Consider the following 16,980-nt stretch of genomic DNA (forward strand, 5'->3'; position numbering starts at 1 on the left):
CTCTGTTCCAAGGAGAATCACCCAATCCGACTATGTCCTCGTTTCCTACAAATGACCGTTGATGCTCGCTCCAGCTGCATACAGCAAAAGCAGCTCTGCCTAAATTGCTTCGCAAAAGGCCAATTGCTTCGAGAATGTCAAAGCTCCCACAATTGCAGGAGGACGACACCACACGCTTCTGCATTGTGGCAATCCAGCTTCCAGCGAGTCACATTCCACATCCGTACCCAATTCCACATCATTACCCAATTCCACATCCGTACCCAATTCCACAGCTAGGCCAGACGTCAATCGACCAGTACCTTCCGCAGAAGATTCTAGTTCTTCCAAACCTCATCCTAACGCTCAACGCCTAAGCCTAACGCTCGGCTTCTCGATCCCGTTTCGACCGCACCATGGAGAGCAGACGTTCCCGAGGTTCTAAGTCCTACCAACTACTAAGTCCTTCAGAGCGAGGACGGCGCTGGCGGGGCAACAGCTCTGTGGGCATTCCAGCCACACCACTGTTAGCATTCTAGCTACGCAAGCTGTTGCCCTCGCTCTCGCTCTCACGCTTATGAGCATTTTTCCCCCCGGTGACGTGTTCTCGCGCGCTCAGACTCGCCACGCTCACGCACCCGCCCCCGCTGCCGACAGCTGCCGGCAGCTGACTTCGACTTTAACTTGACTTCGCTTATACACTCGAGGCAAAACGGCTTTTTGCACGCGATCTCCCTGTAACTATATCGAATAAAGAAGCACTCGAAGAACTTGGACTTGCCCTGTCTTTTCTTGGGAAGTGATTGTTGGAACCCCCTGAGACGCCACTCCGCTTATTCACCCAATAAAGTCTTCGCGAAATAACTTGTAATTCAGGACCCTGGACGGACAGATGCCTATCCCAGCCTGAGATAGTTCCGTACAATAGATTATAGAATAATCAGCCATGCTCTGGTTATCGCAAATCGCAAAAAATTACGACTTCACAGTCAAATCGCAATAAAGCGTGATCCGGTTTTCGTAAATCGCCAGATTTTTACGTTTTGAAACCGGTTCCCAACGAGCTCGCGAGTGGTAGGCCATTCGACAGAGAGAGGGAGCATGAATGTGCGGCTGTCAATGGTCAGCTAAGTAGACTTGCTCTTCGTTGAAATTATTTGCGAATCACGGTAATGGAAATCGAAAACACTATTTCTTAGTTCTATGGAGCTTTTACGCTCATTCGTTGGAGCGCGGTTCTATTTGTGGAACTTATTATTATTAAATATTCACGTACTTTATAATTAGAAAATCATTTCTATACGCTTTTCAGCGTCTTTTTACTATAATTGGATCACTCCAATTCACGTAGTTGTAGATGGGGTTGTTTTTGGTTTATATTGTATTTTGTATGCAAAAAGACTTTGAAATGGAATTTAGTATTTAGTAGTATTTAGTATTTTTTTTTCATTAAAAGTGTTAAGCTTATCAGAACATATATTAGAATGGTAGAGGTACAATGAAATTGTGGGCGTTCCACCTTTCAAGGTGCATTTTCAAGTTAAAAAGATCTGCAGTGACAGAAATAGTTTCTGCTGTGATATTGCAAGATCGACATGCGTCGGCATAAAAAATAAAAAAATAATCAATAGTACAAATTTACAAAGAGAAGAATATATCCAAAACTAAGGAACTAGTAAAGATAGAAACAGACGGGAAGGACATGGCTTAACTCAAATGTTCTTGCTTATCAAGAATATTATTTAAAGTTTCGTCTTCTGTATGTTACACAAATCTCTGCAAGAACAGTAATAAATGTACTGCTATTTTTATCTTTCCATCGTTTTATTTTAGTGTAATCCACTTACCTACAACTTTTTGTGGCGTAAAAGAATAGTCTCGATATACAAAAACTTGACCATTTAAAACAAGAATCATTTTTGGAATTTCGTTTGCTCCAGTTTTTTGAAGAATTGACGGTTCGTGGGCAGCATTTATAGTTGAAAAATAAATACCTAAAATAAAAGTTTTGAATACCTTACGAAGAACATATCTTGATTAGGATGTAAAAGCTTACCTAAAGGTTCAAGGACATCAATTAACTTTTTAAATGCTCCAACTAGTCGCGTACATTGGAAACACCAGTCATTGTAAAACATAATAATATGTAATTGTTTTGCACTTTTTATCAAAATAGTGTTCTCGAAATAATTTGCTGTTACTGAAAGTTTATGGTATAAAACAATGTCTTGATCAATAATGAAATGTTTTCCAAAAATATCCTCAGCTTGATCGGAGGCGAAACGATCATATCCACTATAATCATGCTTTTGTTGCAAATAATGAGAGTCTTCATCAATTACTCCGTGTCGATCATAGATTCGTCTTCGATTAGAATCACTCAAAAGCTCATATGACTTTTTTATTTCAACAAACTTTTCTTCAGCTCCAGGAACCTGATTTTTGTCTGGATGCCTGTAATATTTAAAAAACTATGTAATAAAACAAGTGCATTTTATATAACCGGTCAGTCGTATTTACCACTCTTTTGCCATCTGTTTGTATGCCTTCCTTATTTCTTGTGTAGTCGCTAGACTATTAATTCCAAGAGCAGCGTAGGGGTCATTTGAAGCAAATATGCATACATCTGTTGTAGCATAAAGCAACAGAATTCTTAAAGTATAGTAGTATAGTTTTGCTAACATTTTGTATCCTTTTATTTTTCACCTAAAAACTTTAGAATATGTGAAATGTAAAATTAAATAATGTCATCGCTTTACTTTAAATTTATGGTAATAAAAACGAGAAGGAACGTGTGAGTCGCTTCTGGGGACGCGACTCTACTTATACCCGTACTCAGTCAGTATATACATTTTTTAGCATATGATTTTTTAGAATTTAAAAATTAAAAAAAATAATTTTTTTTTGCTACATCTGCTATCTACATCTGCAATGTATATTATACATCTAACATGTAGATTGGTTGAAGATTGGTTGAATTTTTGGTACCTGAACGTGTTCCTTTGGCATTAAATGTTAATTAAATTGTTGACAGTTACTTTCTTAGGTAGAAATACCTGAGATATAGAATTTCATTCCCTAACCCATACAAAAATCAGTAATTTTTAGTCTTTTCAGTCAATTTTAAGGATATACAAATTTTTTATTTGGTGGTATGTTGCTAAAAGTTTTTAAACGTATGTGATAAATTTGGTTTTCTACTGCTTTTTATTTCCTATGTCATTCGAAACAGATTCCCTTATGAGAGCCCACACATAGTCCCCCAACATATTCTCATTCCAAACACCTTAATACCGTCGTTCCATAGCTTTTAATTGTTTGTGAAATCTCTCTCCGTGTTCATCACTAACCTCCCCTAGGTTTGTCGGAAAAAAGTCTAGGTGGGAGTGCAGGAAATGGATTTTTTGTGCCATGTTGGCTCCAATTTTTTCATAATTCTGAATTAGGTCTTGAACGATATTAACGTAATCTTCACTCTTGCTGTTACCAAGAAAATTTGTTGTAACCAGTCGGAATGAGTTCCAGGGTCTGGTTTCCTCCACAGCATTGGACATTAAAATTAACTGTCCATACCAGGTCCTTTTTGTTTCCTTTAATCCGATTTTGGCAGTTGGCAGCAACGTACCGCACGGTATTTTTCAGGTAAAATGAGTTTTGAATCGTTTTGGTTAAACGGCTGCAACTGGGCTTTTTATCCATCGATTCTTACAACTGATACCTTAAACGACGCCTAATTAATGCGTCTATCTAAAACTAAAAATGTTTTCCAAGAAATAAATTTTTAAAGACAAAATTTCGGGAAAAAAATATTGCGAAAAATTATAAAATTTTCCATGCTTTCCTTTTCGTGCCTATCCTACCATGGATTGCACTTGTAGTACGCCAAGTCGTAATTGAGGGCCAATGGGGAGGGGGTTTCATTAGAAGCCATAGGGGGTTTCATTAGAAGCCATCGTGTATGTTCAGAAGAAACACTGAGTTTAAAGTCACTGAGAGAATGTAGAGGTTAACAGCCGGTGAATAACCTCCGACAGCTTTATCTGACACGGGCTCACAGTTTTACAGAGCAGCAGCGAGAGCTAACAGTTTGAAACGCACTGCACTTGTGCATCCGACAACAACAAAGGCATGCATACTGAGAGCACGAATCCGAAACGAAACAACAGCAAGCAATCAGACCGCAAAGCAGATGATGCGAGAACTGTTTCTGTTGCTTGTGCACAAACGAAGAACCGAAAAAACCGTGGTTCAAAGCGAATTTATCCAGCGACAAGTGTTATGTTTTTTGCAATAAAACTTAGCAAGTTTATATCACGTCGGGGTCGGAAAATTTTACTTTAATAATTAAAATTAATAATAATGCAATGGTTGTGAATCTGATTCAGAACTAAAATATACTCTTGCACAAACTAATCATATTTCTGGACATGTATAATGATGATGCCAGCATTGACGAGGAGGAGATATTAGATTTGATATCTGTTTTGAAAACAATGAGGCCGGGAAGGTTGTGGTCGTTTGTGACTGCTTCGACTAAATCCAATCAATGTTTTTCATACAAATACAAATATAAGTGCTATCGGCTCGGGACATTTTGGGAGAAAGATGTATGTACCTGAAAACGATTTGTTTTTTAAGAAGAGTTTTTTATCGTCACAGCATTGTATTCTTTGGGCTCTTCTTCTGAGTACCGAACAGTTGGAACGCTTTTCGGGGTGTCAACCAACAGCGTGTGCAATATCATGCATGAGTGTTGCAGAGCATTTATAAACGAATTTCAAGAGGATAGTCCACAAATTAGCTCACTTTCTGAGACAATTCTGATGTTTTGTTGTTGTTTTTACCCCATTTTCTTGTCAGTCATTCTTTACATTAACGCAGTGAATTTCACTCTTTTGTTGTGAATGACAAATATTTATGGTTTCATTTAAAAATTATCGATGGATGGATTCAGAGATTCCTAGATGGATGGATTCAAAAGAACTTGAAAATTTTCTGAGCTGCAAAGACTTACGGACCATCCCAGCAATGGATGGTGGATGGTCGCCAGTGTGAAAAGGGTATTACAATAAATGACTTCAACCAATTTACGGGAGAAAATATAATTTGGATGCTCTAGCTCGGAAACGTTTCTTTCTGTGAGTTACACACATCTACTTCGACCACAGAACTAATATATCTGTGTGATAGCACAAATAGTATAACAAAACGAGAAGGAACGTGTGAGTCGCTTCTGGGGACGCGACTCTACTTATACATGTACTCAGTCAGTAAATACATTTTTGAGCTTATGATTTTTTAGAATTTTAGAAAAAAAAAAAATTTTACATTTTACATTTTTTTGCTACATCTGATATCTACATCTACATATACAATGTATATTCTACATCTAACATGTAGATTGTACAATGTACATGTTCCATTTAGATTCTACATCTCCTCCGCTAGGGGTTGCTCGCGCACTGAACGCGGCAGAGTGTGCGAGCGAGAAGGAAAATGAGTTGCGTTGTCGTTTGCTGGAGGGTGGGCAGGGGAAGCAACTGAAAATTAATTTCTTCATTCTGGCTATAATTATGATCCGATCTGATTCAGATTCAGCAATCTGATAGATATGGTCATTCTCTACGATACTGCGTTTTTAATTTTATCGTATCTTTAAAATTGTGGCTGCCACAGATTTTCGTCCTTTGTGGGGGCGGAAGGGGGCGCGGCGAAATTTTGAAATACACTTGTAGCAGTGTAATATCACATGAGTCTTTGGTTCCTCTAGCTTTTATAGTCTCTGAGATCCAGGCGTCAAACAAGACGGACAGACAGACATGGCTCTATCGACTCGGCTATTGATGCTGATCCAGAATATATATACTTTATGGGGTCGGAAACGTTTCCTTCTCTGCGTTACACACATCCACTTTCACCACAAATCTAATATACCCCTTAACTCTTTTTTGAGTACGGGTATAAAAACATACACATACACAGTTATAATTAATATAACTAATTTATTATATATACAAAATAAATGTTTATTGTATCGTTGCCCGCGTCGTGTTTTGTGTATCCAAAAATTAAAGCCTTGCCAAAACCATCGTATCGGCCGCGCAATACCCTCACCAGCTTGTTGCTGATCGTTGCGGCTACCCTGCTGTTCCTACTGCTTCACCATCAGATACCGTTGTTGCAACCCAAAAGACGAATGGCCCCGTGTGATTGCACGGACTGCAAGCAGGCAGCTGGACTTAAAGATCCAAAGGCAGAGCCTGAGGTATTTGTGCAAAAAATTGAAAGCTAGAGCCGAAGACATACATACATATATAAATTGTCTTGTGCTGGAAAAATTGCACCTCGCACCTCAATTCTTGGCACAGACGTATGACTCTATTTGAACAGCGCTATAGAAGCACAATTTTATATTTCGTTTACCCCAATCACATTACCCCCGCTTTTCCCATCACGTTGTTTGAAATTCGCCAAAAAGTTCGTTCGTTAAAACAAGTCACGGTTATAACACTTACTTTCATACATACATACAAAAATACCAGCAGCTGCACAGGTGCATTCTTTTCATCTCTCGCTTTCGCTTATCCACCGTTTATGTTTATTGCTTAGAAGAGTCTTCGTTGCCGCGCTTGCTCAAATCGGAGCGCCAAGTAACGCGCTACCCTGTTTTTGAGGGTAGATTGTTTTTGTTGTCACTATGCAAGTGACGCGCTGTTAGCCTTGAAGCTAACAAGCGATACGCCGCCCTCGGTATCAGCTTCTACAGCCCCAACTCGTGCTCGACTTCCGAAATTGTCCCTACCAAAATTTTGTGGTAAATATTCGGAGTATAAAAATTGTATTAGCCTTTTTGAGACTCTTGTTCATAATAATGATAGTATACCAGTGATTGAAAAATTTAATCATTTAATTTCATGCCTCTCTATTGAAGCATTAGGAACAATAAAAGGAACAATAAAAGTCACCGAGGCCAATTATGCAAAGGCCACGGCAACCTAAAGCGAGTATACGACAACGAGTGTCAAATATTTTCGAACCAAATCTCCGCACTGTTTAATCTGCTAAAAATCTCGCAACAGTCCGCATCGTCCCGCATCTCGTTTTGAACAGAGTCGACCCAGTGACTAGACAGAAGTGGGAAGAACAGCTTGGCTTCGAAAAGTTGCCGCTTTGGTCCTTTGAAAGGGTTTTGAATCGTCGATACCAGCATTTGTCTGCGGAAGAGTCGACAAAGCCAAGGCACGAAAAAGTCATGCCAAGCAAGTCGCACAATCGCAGTTATTTGCTTGTTCTTCCACTCCCCCCAAAAACAGTAGAGCTCAGCTAGCTATTGCAATTCATGTCCCTCGGTTATGCAAAGGTTCGAGTTCACATAGTCTGCATCCTTATGTATTAATTGTCTGTAAAAGGGTCACACTGTTGTAAAATGCAAGGTCGCCAAATGTCAAGTTTGTGGCCGCTCACATCACACATTGTTGCATCGATACACAGTGACTGATAATAGTCTCGCGTTGCCGCCACCCCCAGAAAGTTCGTCTCCTCCTTTAAATCAGGATCACCCTTCCACCTCTCATGCTCTGCATGCGACTTCTTTGGACAGGGTGATTTTGGCTACATCGATCGAAAGTGTCAGAACAAAACGGTGAACACATTTTGGTCAGAGCTCTCCTTGACTCTGGATCCCAAAAAAACTTCATCACGAAAGTCCTCGCCCACCGCTTATAGATCCGTAGAGAGTAGTCGTGTATTACCTTGCTTGGTATTGGTGAATCCAATTCTCAAGTAAAGATTAAAATACACGCTGTGGTGAAGTCGCGTATAAATGGTAGTGGGTTCTCCTTTGATTTTTGGATCCCTAAATCAATTTCAGGCTTTCACCCTGACCAGTCAGTTAATGTGACTGATTGGAAAATCCCAGAGAAACTACCACTGGCATACCCCTATCTCTATAAGCCACAAAGAATATACATGCTGATTGGAGCTGAATCATTCTTTAAGTTATTAGCTGTTGGTCAAATCAAGCAAGGTCTTGACTATCCAACTCTTCAGAAGACCCTTCTTGGCTTGGGTTCTTCGGGAAAATATGTTTCCAAAAGTTCTGCCCCCAAAACTGCAAACAGTTTGAGTTGCAGTGAAGAGTTGTTAGTTTCCATTGATAGGACCTTGCAAAAATTCTGCTCACTGGAATAAATGCCATCTCCAAAGCAAATTATTTCGCCTGAACACTCGTAAGGTGAAAATCACTTTCGAAAGACGACTCAGGTATTGCCAAAAGGTCGGTTTGAAGTAAGGCTGCCGCTTAAATCAGATCCAAATTGTTTGTGCAACTCCTTCGAGGTTGCTAAACGGCGGTATCGCCAAGTAATGGTGAATGAAGCGGATAGGCAGTTTTTAGATGATAATGTGTAGAAGAGAGCCATCTGAGTCCTTGAGATTATACAAGCTTAACACCGTGACTTTTGGGACTGGACCAGCCCCCTTTTTGACTATCCGGTTTTTAAAAAGGTTTAGTGAGTCTGCAAAGCTATCATTCCCTAAAGCTGCTGACGATATTGGGTCCGTTGGCGAAGTGGTTTTCGAACTCACCTGAGATCACCGCATCTGAGAGCATAGCATAGCATAACGATTCTGAATCAACATAGTCGTTAGGAATCTCATGGTTACCTAAGGAAAATGCCTTTCAGTTTAAAATTGACAATGAAGTCATGGGTCTCCGAGCGACAAAACGGAACATACTGTCGGTGACATCGAAGTTGTACGACCTCCTTGGATTGTTAAGTCCTATCGTTATAAAGGACAAGATCCTATTGCAGCACTGTGGCTTAACAAACTAGATTGAGATGAGTCAATTCCGATGCAGTTGAAAACAGCATGGAATATGTTGAAAATTACACTGTCTCAATTGGAAGAGATATCCATACCTCGGTTTGTGTATTGAGCTCAAGACCGCTCAAGACGCCCACGGATTGAGTTTTGTGCCGCTCACCTTCTCGCGGATCTCTGTCACAGAATCAACCCCTTTATAAAGGTCCCTATCGAACGAGCTGTTTATTGGTCAGACTCTGAAGTAAATCTTCACTGGATTCGGTCGCATCCATCTTCGTTGTCGACGTTCGTTTCGAATAGGGTAGCTGAGATTGAGGAGTAGTCAGATGAAGCTACGTGGCGGCATGGCCCTACGAAACAGAACCCTGCAGATATTGTGTCAAGAGGTTGTGACGTCAAAGAAATCTCCCAGTCAATCTGATTTGAAGGACCCGCATTTCTAAAGGATGAAGAAGAAAACTGGCCTAAAAACCCTTATTTCGATCCTTCAGAAGATGTTGGGCTGGAGAGGAGGAAGAACGCGGACGGGCTGACCGCTGCGGTGGAAATTTCGGATTTGGTAGATGTCATCGAGGGATTCTCGTCACACCTCAAGCTGCTTAGAGTCTTTTGTTATATGTTCCGCTTTATAAGAAAATGTAAGAATCCGAGCATAAAGTTTGAAAAAACAGTCTCACCGACCGAGTATAATGAAGCCTTTCTTAAAGAGGTTGAAATTATCCAAAACCACGAGTATCGTGAGGAAATCGAAAATGTTCGAAAAGGATCTAGAGTTGGTCCTAGTCTTCAGCGGTTGAACATATTCATCCATGAAGACACTGGTACTTGGTGTACTTTTTCGTTGTTCAGAGTAGGGGGGCGACTAGCTAAAGCACCTATATCATACGATGCCAAGTTTCCGTTGCTTTTGACGAGGCGCTCGCAGTCCGTGCGGAGCTATGCTCGTCATCTGCATACAAATTGGTCGGCCCACGAGCACTTGTGAGCATCCTTCGACAGAGTGTTTGGATCGTAAACGCTCAGGAGGTCTGCAGTCAGACAGTTCGATCGTGTATCCGCTGCTTTAAATGCAAGCCTCGACTCCTGACGCAACTTATGTGAAATTTAACCGCAGACCGGCTCCGTGCTCTCCGCCCATTTTCAATTTGCGGCGTTGATTTTTGTGGACCCGTCTCGACGACATTGAAAATTCGAGGAAGGCCCATTGCGTCCTTTGCGACCAAACGGTTTAGAACAAATTTCCTTGGCTCCCCAGTTAGCGAGCCGCAACCTCAGCGCTTTGCAGAAGATGCTCGAGGACGGGGAGGACGCAGTTCGCGGATTCGCGTCAAAAAGCGGATGCGAATCAGCATTCATACCGCAACGAGCGATGCACATGCGAGGACTCTGGGAGGCAGGTGTCAAGTCTGCGAAGAGCCTACTCCTACTGGCGGTAGGCAGCGTGTTCTTGACCGCCGAAGAGCTCGCAACAGTCCTCGTCGGGATCGAGGCCGTCCGGAACTCCAGGCCGATGGGAGCCCTCTGCCAAGATCCCAGCGACGGCGAAGCACTGACACAGCTGACAGGCGGGTAGCTCATCGCCCCCCCAGCACTGCGACCACCGGACTAACAGGGTCTCAGCTGCTTGCGGCGATGGCGACTTGCCTTGTCAGTCAAGCAAACGTTCTGGCGGCGATAGTCCCGAGAATATGACCTGGGGCTGCAAATTCGGGTCAAGTGGCACCAACGGAAGCCCGAAGTCAAAGAGGGAGACCTCGTCCTCGTGGCCGAGGACAACATGCCTCCATAGGAGTGGCTCCTCGGAAGAATAATCGCCGGGGAGGACGGCATGGTCAGGGTCGTCGACCTTAGGAGGAGCGTTGGAGGCATTTTTCGGCAGCCCATCCACAAGTTGTCGCCGCTACCAATTTCTCGAAGCCGCGCAGGCCTTCAAGGGGGCCGGTATTTGGTCATGTTGTCGTCGTAGTCAATGTTTTAAGTTAGATATATTCGCCAACGCTAGCAACAATTTTTAAACTTCATATATCCTTAATAGGTCTAAAGCAATTAATTTATTCTGCCCCAACAAGCAACAAGTTAGAATGCACGTGGGGTAATCTATATTATATAAATACATATGTAGCAGCAAAATAAACACAAAATAAAAATCAAAACTGTCCATATAAACAAGAGATACTTTATTATCTAAAAGTGTATAAAATCAAAATGTAAACAAATTAAAATGATTATTTAAAGCTAATTTAAACAAATTATTCTGCTCAGCTTAGCTGCATTTACATATGTACAGCTTTCGGTAAAACATTTATCGGCTGTGCAAATTAAAGACAAGGAGACCGGTTACATATTGGTATTCGTCTTCATGTAGAATATTTTTTATAATATTAATATTTATATACATGATTTATATATATATATATACATATATGTATATCCAAACGTTACGAATTTTCACCTTAAATCTGTAAAAAATACCTCTACATCACAAATATATGTATTTGCTTATATGACATGGAACCGATCGATATAATATTAAGTGTCCTTTCGATTAAAAACTAAACGACATATGTATGTACATAGCTGGTGTAATACTTACCAGTTAAAAAATATTGCACAAAAGCAGTTTCTCAGAAAATGTAACTACATCATTTAGGTAAAAGCTGTTAAAAACTTGTCCTCGTTTTGCACTGCACTGCACTCTCATTACCACAAAATCAGTAAGTAATGCCAACTTACATAAAATGTAAAATAAGGTTGGGATATTGAGTCCAATGAAGCTTTTACCGACCATCAGCAATAAATCCCCCTTAAATCGAATAAACTCCGAAACCACTTCGATTTTGGATCGTTAAGAACACAATTCTCGGATATGGGCGTCTCAATGGATACAAAGCTAGCTGGAAATAACAAAAGAAAATATAATTAAATATACAGTCAATTTTGGAGCCGTAACAAGTTTATTCTTTGGCATTTTTGCTATTTTTAAGTTTGTTATATGTTATACATATGTACATTCATATGTATGTACATAGATGCTCTTGCAACCATAGCTACAAAAATATACAACATATACATCAGATAAACACACAGAATTTGGAAAATGAAATAATAGTTTCTGATGTTTTTTTTTTAACTGCACCCTAATAATAGTAATATTTTTGTTGAAACAGACAATACAATAAAAAAATCTCAACCTTTACCCCAAAATGCATAAACATTAATAAAAATATGAGAAAAGATAGAGAACTAAATTTCGGTCTATTCTGAAACGATGAAATATGAACAAGATTTAAACAATCGAAATCGAAATGCATGAAACACCAATTCACACTGTTGTCATATTATACGCACACATTTACATGTTTTGCAATGCGTTTGTGTGCGTAGACAGCAATCAAAACGGAACATTTAATCGGTAACAACCACTGTGAAACACGTAAGCGGCAGCGTCCTTTCCTATACACTTAAGAAGGGCCGTTTCGATCCCTGCTAGATTTAGCTAATTTTGCTGCATAAGATGAGAGACATCAAGAGTGACAAAATTATCGTTTGCATACTGAGGCACTATTTGAAACAAAATTATGTTTTCCAACACATAGACAGCATGCCAGCATAATTGGATTTGAAAAGTGTAGCAATTGAAGCATTTCAGAAGCTCTGCTCACAGGCTCAACTGGAAAGCTAAGCTGACGAACATATATTTCTCTCACTGTATGATTTTCCCATTGAGCTTTTTCTGTTTTGTCAAAATCAATGAGCACATGGCCATACATTGAAAAACAAAATTTTGGGTTGTGAAAATTTTGCACAGATAAATAAAAATACTTTTTCTGATATCTTTGGAGATTTTTAATTGTTTTATATAATTAAAAACAAAAGTATTATTTTATATGCTATTTTTTCGAGCACTTCTATTTTTCACATTACTTAAGTATAACAAAATAAATAATATTCGTAAAAGCAAAAAAGAAAAACAAATTCAATGAGATCAAATTACAAAACTTTTTCTATAAGTTTAACAGAAAATGGTTTGGTTCTTATTGATACATAAGTTTATCTACGACATCAACTTTAAGTCTGGTGCGACGTTCCGATATGATCTATTCAGCCTAGCTGATAGACATTTCGGACTCGCACGATGGTGCCACACACCGATTTTTCAGCGGAATCAAAATGGGTCACAATTTATCCAGCGATTTGATTAAATACACCCATAAAACACACCTTAAACGATTCGAATCTTACTTTCCCATAAAGGTTGTTCAATTGGTGATTAACCCTCATCCAAATAATTTAACATTATACATGTTAAGTTAATAAAATAAGCATTTTAGTAAATCACTATTCAATCCGCTGACTGAATCTTCATTTAACGATTCCGCTCTCAATCCGCTGCAGACCGAGGTGGCCACCTAGGGCGATTCGGACTTTCGAAGTTAATACAGTAATGCAACCTTTTTTAATTCGAATGCGGAGCAATGTATTTAATATTAATTATATTGAAAGCATTCTGTTTTTCTTTAATTAAGCATTACAAAAAATAGCTTATTGTAGTAAAACTTCCTTTATGTCAAACTTCTTGTGCAAATTGTGAAAACATTTGTAGTCATTTGTAGTTCTGCCAGGTGGCATCGCTTCAAAATGCCAAAACAAAACTAACAAACCATTTCTACACATTATTGCCATTGCATTTATGTCAAAAACCGCTGTTCGTCTATGTGCAGACCCATGCCAGCACAAATAGAAGCATAGCGATCATTATACCAAAAACAGTTAATTTTAATGAACCAAATTAGCAGTAGTTTGAGACAATCACGAAAACCACATACGTATCGTCTGAACATGAAAACGAGTCCGATGCGCATCTAAGAAGCCTGCGCTGCAAGCTTTCTATTCTTAAATGTTGCCTCCGTAGCTCTTCGATGGCCAACAGTCTCGGTAAAAGCATTTTAGTTGAGTTTACCGTAAAATTCAGATGTGTGTTTCTTTTAACAGCTGATTGCTGCCATGCATGGAGAGTTGCCAGACAACTGCTAGAGTGCTACAGTACAGCTTTGAAAAATCAATTATTTTATATCATAAAAGAAAAAATTAAAAACCAATTGTTTTGATATGATAAAATCAATAAAACTGCAAAATGAAGCCTATTCGAATTGAATTGAAAGGTGTCAGCCCTAGCCTTAGTTCGAATTTGGTTTGTGACAACGCTAAGAAAAATGAAATCGCTCGGAATTCTGTGGCACGTTGGAAATTTTTAAGCGGAAATCCTCTGCGCGGTTTCCCATTTCACTTGTGATTTCTGTGGCACCCCTGTATAATTATATTTTTACACATACCTTCTACGCTTCCCTCACTTTACTTACCTTGCAAAAACATCGATAGTCGCCATTAAACATCGATGTTTCCAAAAAATTTAAAAACATCGATGCATGGATTTTTTCATCGATGTTTCTCCACCATATATCTACACCTGGTTGTAAACAACTGCCATTATAAAAAGCAAATAAATGCAGCTATACTTTACTACCGAAAAACTTTTTTATTTCAGATTACCCTGTGGGAAATATAAAGCTTTCAAATGTAAGCGCTTAAGGCGTTTAAGGTATAAAAATCATAAACTTATTTGGATTAACGGTCGAGCTAAAATTGTTTGGCCAACCCTCCGAAAACCACATTTTACCGTTAAGCATAGTATCCAGCACTGCGGAATCGAAAAATTACTGTCAAGCTCCATATAAAAAAACTGTGACAGGAATGTTTCTTTTAAGTATTCCTGGAGTGTGTATCCAGCAACACGAGCCGAATCCACAGATTTATATCGATAGTTGCCTATCGGGACCGTGTGTGGACTGAGAGAACAGCTCAGGAATATATACTTTACAATTCTTCCTGAAGTGAATGGTGCAAGATGTGGGCAAAAACTGTCCGAAAACCAAAAAGAAAGATGCAAATTATTCTTTTTTGTTGTGCAACAAAATATGCCGCCACCAACACAATCACTTCATCATCAGAGTGCATTTCTTTCCTTTTTTAATTTTAGCAGAATTTTACAGTTGACACTGTTTACAAAACACAGCTGATTCATCAACCCTTTTTTAGCTATGTTCCACACCCTCACGGAATAACTAGCAAATTCATGGAAGGAATTTTCCGTGGTGCTGGAGACAGACCTTTAAATACCTTTTGGAACTTTGCATACCCAGTTGCCTGTGTAGCTATGACAACAGTCATAGATGTGCCAGTTAGAAAAACGAACATGTAGCAACTGAATTTTCAGCGAACGTTCCTTGGTATATTTTTAATATAGAATACAAAAATGGGTAATCGGATATAAACATGTGTAGTATACATGTTAATATACATAATCCGGCAGGCTACAGTTTTCACATTCACTTTGCGTTTTACTTTTCAAATAAAAGTCATATATTTCATTCTAAGGCGCTCTGGAATCCGCAAATTCGATTTATGTACGCTCTGTACTGTTATAAGCTTTTCAGACTAAAGCTGCGTCATGATGCAATTATATAAGCTGGTCTCGTCGGCAAATGTAGTCCCTTAACAATGCTTACAATAAGTGCGAGTGAAAGGGCTCAGCGCAGTAAGTGTGAGTGAAACAACAAAAGAGCGTGTCGATTAACCCTCAGATGGAACATGTGGTTTAAAGTTGCCTGTTATAAAAAAGAGTTGATGTTTTTTTATAATTTAATTTTTAATAATTTAGAATTGTGTAGGCTCTTAATACTAAATACTTTTTCCGCACGCAAAATTTCTCTTCAACAGCGAGCACGCACTGAACGTTAAGGTTCTAAAAACCGAACGAATCGGCAGCCGACGAGACCAACTTATATAAATGCATCATGAGCTGCTCAATGCTTTTTTGCGTCTTGCCGGAGACGCAGTTTTTTTTTGTACATAGGTTTAGCATAGGGCTCTAGTGGTGGCAAAAAGTAGCGTTACTTTTGGATGCATGTGCGTCTATTCGAAATATTCGATTGCTTTTGCGCTTAACAGCACATTTTTGCACTTTTCTGCATATCAGCGCAACTATTACCACTAATAACAACAAAAACTTGTAAATCAACAATCAAAATTTTGGGGCAAAAATTTATGGTTGTGCGAAAAGGTAAAAATATACACAAAATCCTTATATAAAATACTTTAAGCTGATTCTATTATTATCATACGAAATTTTTGTGACCCCTGGGGCCATTAAGAACTGGAGAAGAACTTTTATGATTTCAGGCTTTGAAGAAGAACTCCCACAAAATCTACAAAGAAATGTCTGAAAATAATGAATAAATATATATGAGAATCAATTTTCTTTCTTTTATTTTCTTGTCGTCTTACATTATTCGGTTGATTTCGCAAAATTTGGTTACTTTTCTTGTCATCAAGCACCCAATTCAGCAGTTCTCAAGACGTGAACGCTTTTTCTGCTCCATTGCGTCTATTCCGATATCGACAGGAAACGCGCCCAGTGTGAAAAGGCTATTAAGAGCCAAATTTACTGCGTTAGTACCATCTCATACAAAAAGACCTCTGTTATGTTTAAAAGAGATTTATCGATAGCCAAATCGGACTGCCATAGCTGTTCGGACGAGCTCACCTTTTTGTTGTTGCACACACCAATTTTTGCAGATCCAATTTTAAGGTCTGTTTAAATTAAAACTATTTATAGAAAGGTCACAAACTCAATGGCGCATTTTACGAATGCTGAAGCGCCTTACTTTTCGTTTTGAAAAGTAAATCACACATATTTTGTGAAAGTGAAAACCGGAGCCTGACTGAATGTATATCATAATTGGCTTGACATTCGAAGAATGCCATATTTTTTGTTCTTTGAATTCTCTCAGAAGTCGAGAAATGTCCAAAAATGGAAAAAGGATTCCAAATATGATGCGCATGTACATGTGACACTAGAATCTGTATAGCTAATTTTGTACCTCAGCATTTAAATATGAATTCTTTAATGAACAATTTTAAATTATATATACTAACACTAGCTGACCCGGCAAACTTCGTACCGCCTAACAGTCAATGAATGTCGTGTTACTTTTTAGCTGAACTAATTTAGGCTTTATTTTCATTCAAGCACTTTGTGGTAAACGGCACTCTTTGTTTTTTGGTCAGGCCCAAGAACAAATAAAGCGGATGGTTTGCCGACACGTGAGCATGCCA

General features: G+C 39.1%; 1 protein-coding gene and 1 long non-coding RNA gene across 3 annotated transcripts in view; both read right to left on the reverse strand.

Annotated features, from left to right (window-relative positions):
• Positions 1–11,832, reverse strand: part of LOC111077095 (dnaJ homolog subfamily C member 16) — a gene marked incomplete at its 3' end in the record, with an annotated part of 161,837 nt that extends 150,005 nt beyond the window's left edge. The window contains exons 1-5 of the mRNA XM_041595787.1: positions 11,815–11,832; positions 11,399–11,699; positions 2,500–2,692; positions 2,036–2,433; positions 1,827–1,973 (exon numbers count right to left, since the gene is read on the reverse strand). Coding sequence (XP_041451721.1) covers positions 1,827–1,973; positions 2,036–2,433; positions 2,500–2,663 — 709 coding nt within the window. The remainder of the gene's footprint in view (positions 1–1,826; positions 1,974–2,035; positions 2,434–2,499; positions 2,693–11,398; positions 11,700–11,814) is intronic.
• A 4,081-nt stretch (positions 11,833–15,913) lies between these two features.
• LOC111077096 overlaps positions 15,914–16,980 on the reverse strand; it is a 1,405-nt gene continuing 338 nt past the window's right edge. The window contains exons 1-3 of one of the 2 annotated variants that reach the window (XR_002608120.2): positions 16,409–16,980; positions 16,150–16,290; positions 15,914–16,084 (exon numbers count right to left, since the gene is read on the reverse strand). The exon at positions 16,409–16,980 is cut by the window's right edge and continues 338 nt beyond it. This is a non-coding gene — a long non-coding RNA (uncharacterized LOC111077096). Of the gene's footprint in view, positions 16,085–16,149; positions 16,342–16,408 lie in introns of both variants that reach the window. The other variant, XR_002608119.2, reaches the window with a different exon arrangement.

Source organism: Drosophila obscura, unplaced genomic scaffold (assembly GCF_018151105.1).
Source record: "Drosophila obscura isolate BZ-5 IFL unplaced genomic scaffold, ASM1815110v1 contig_8, whole genome shotgun sequence".
Classification (NCBI taxonomy): domain Eukaryota; kingdom Metazoa; phylum Arthropoda; class Insecta; order Diptera; family Drosophilidae; genus Drosophila; species Drosophila obscura.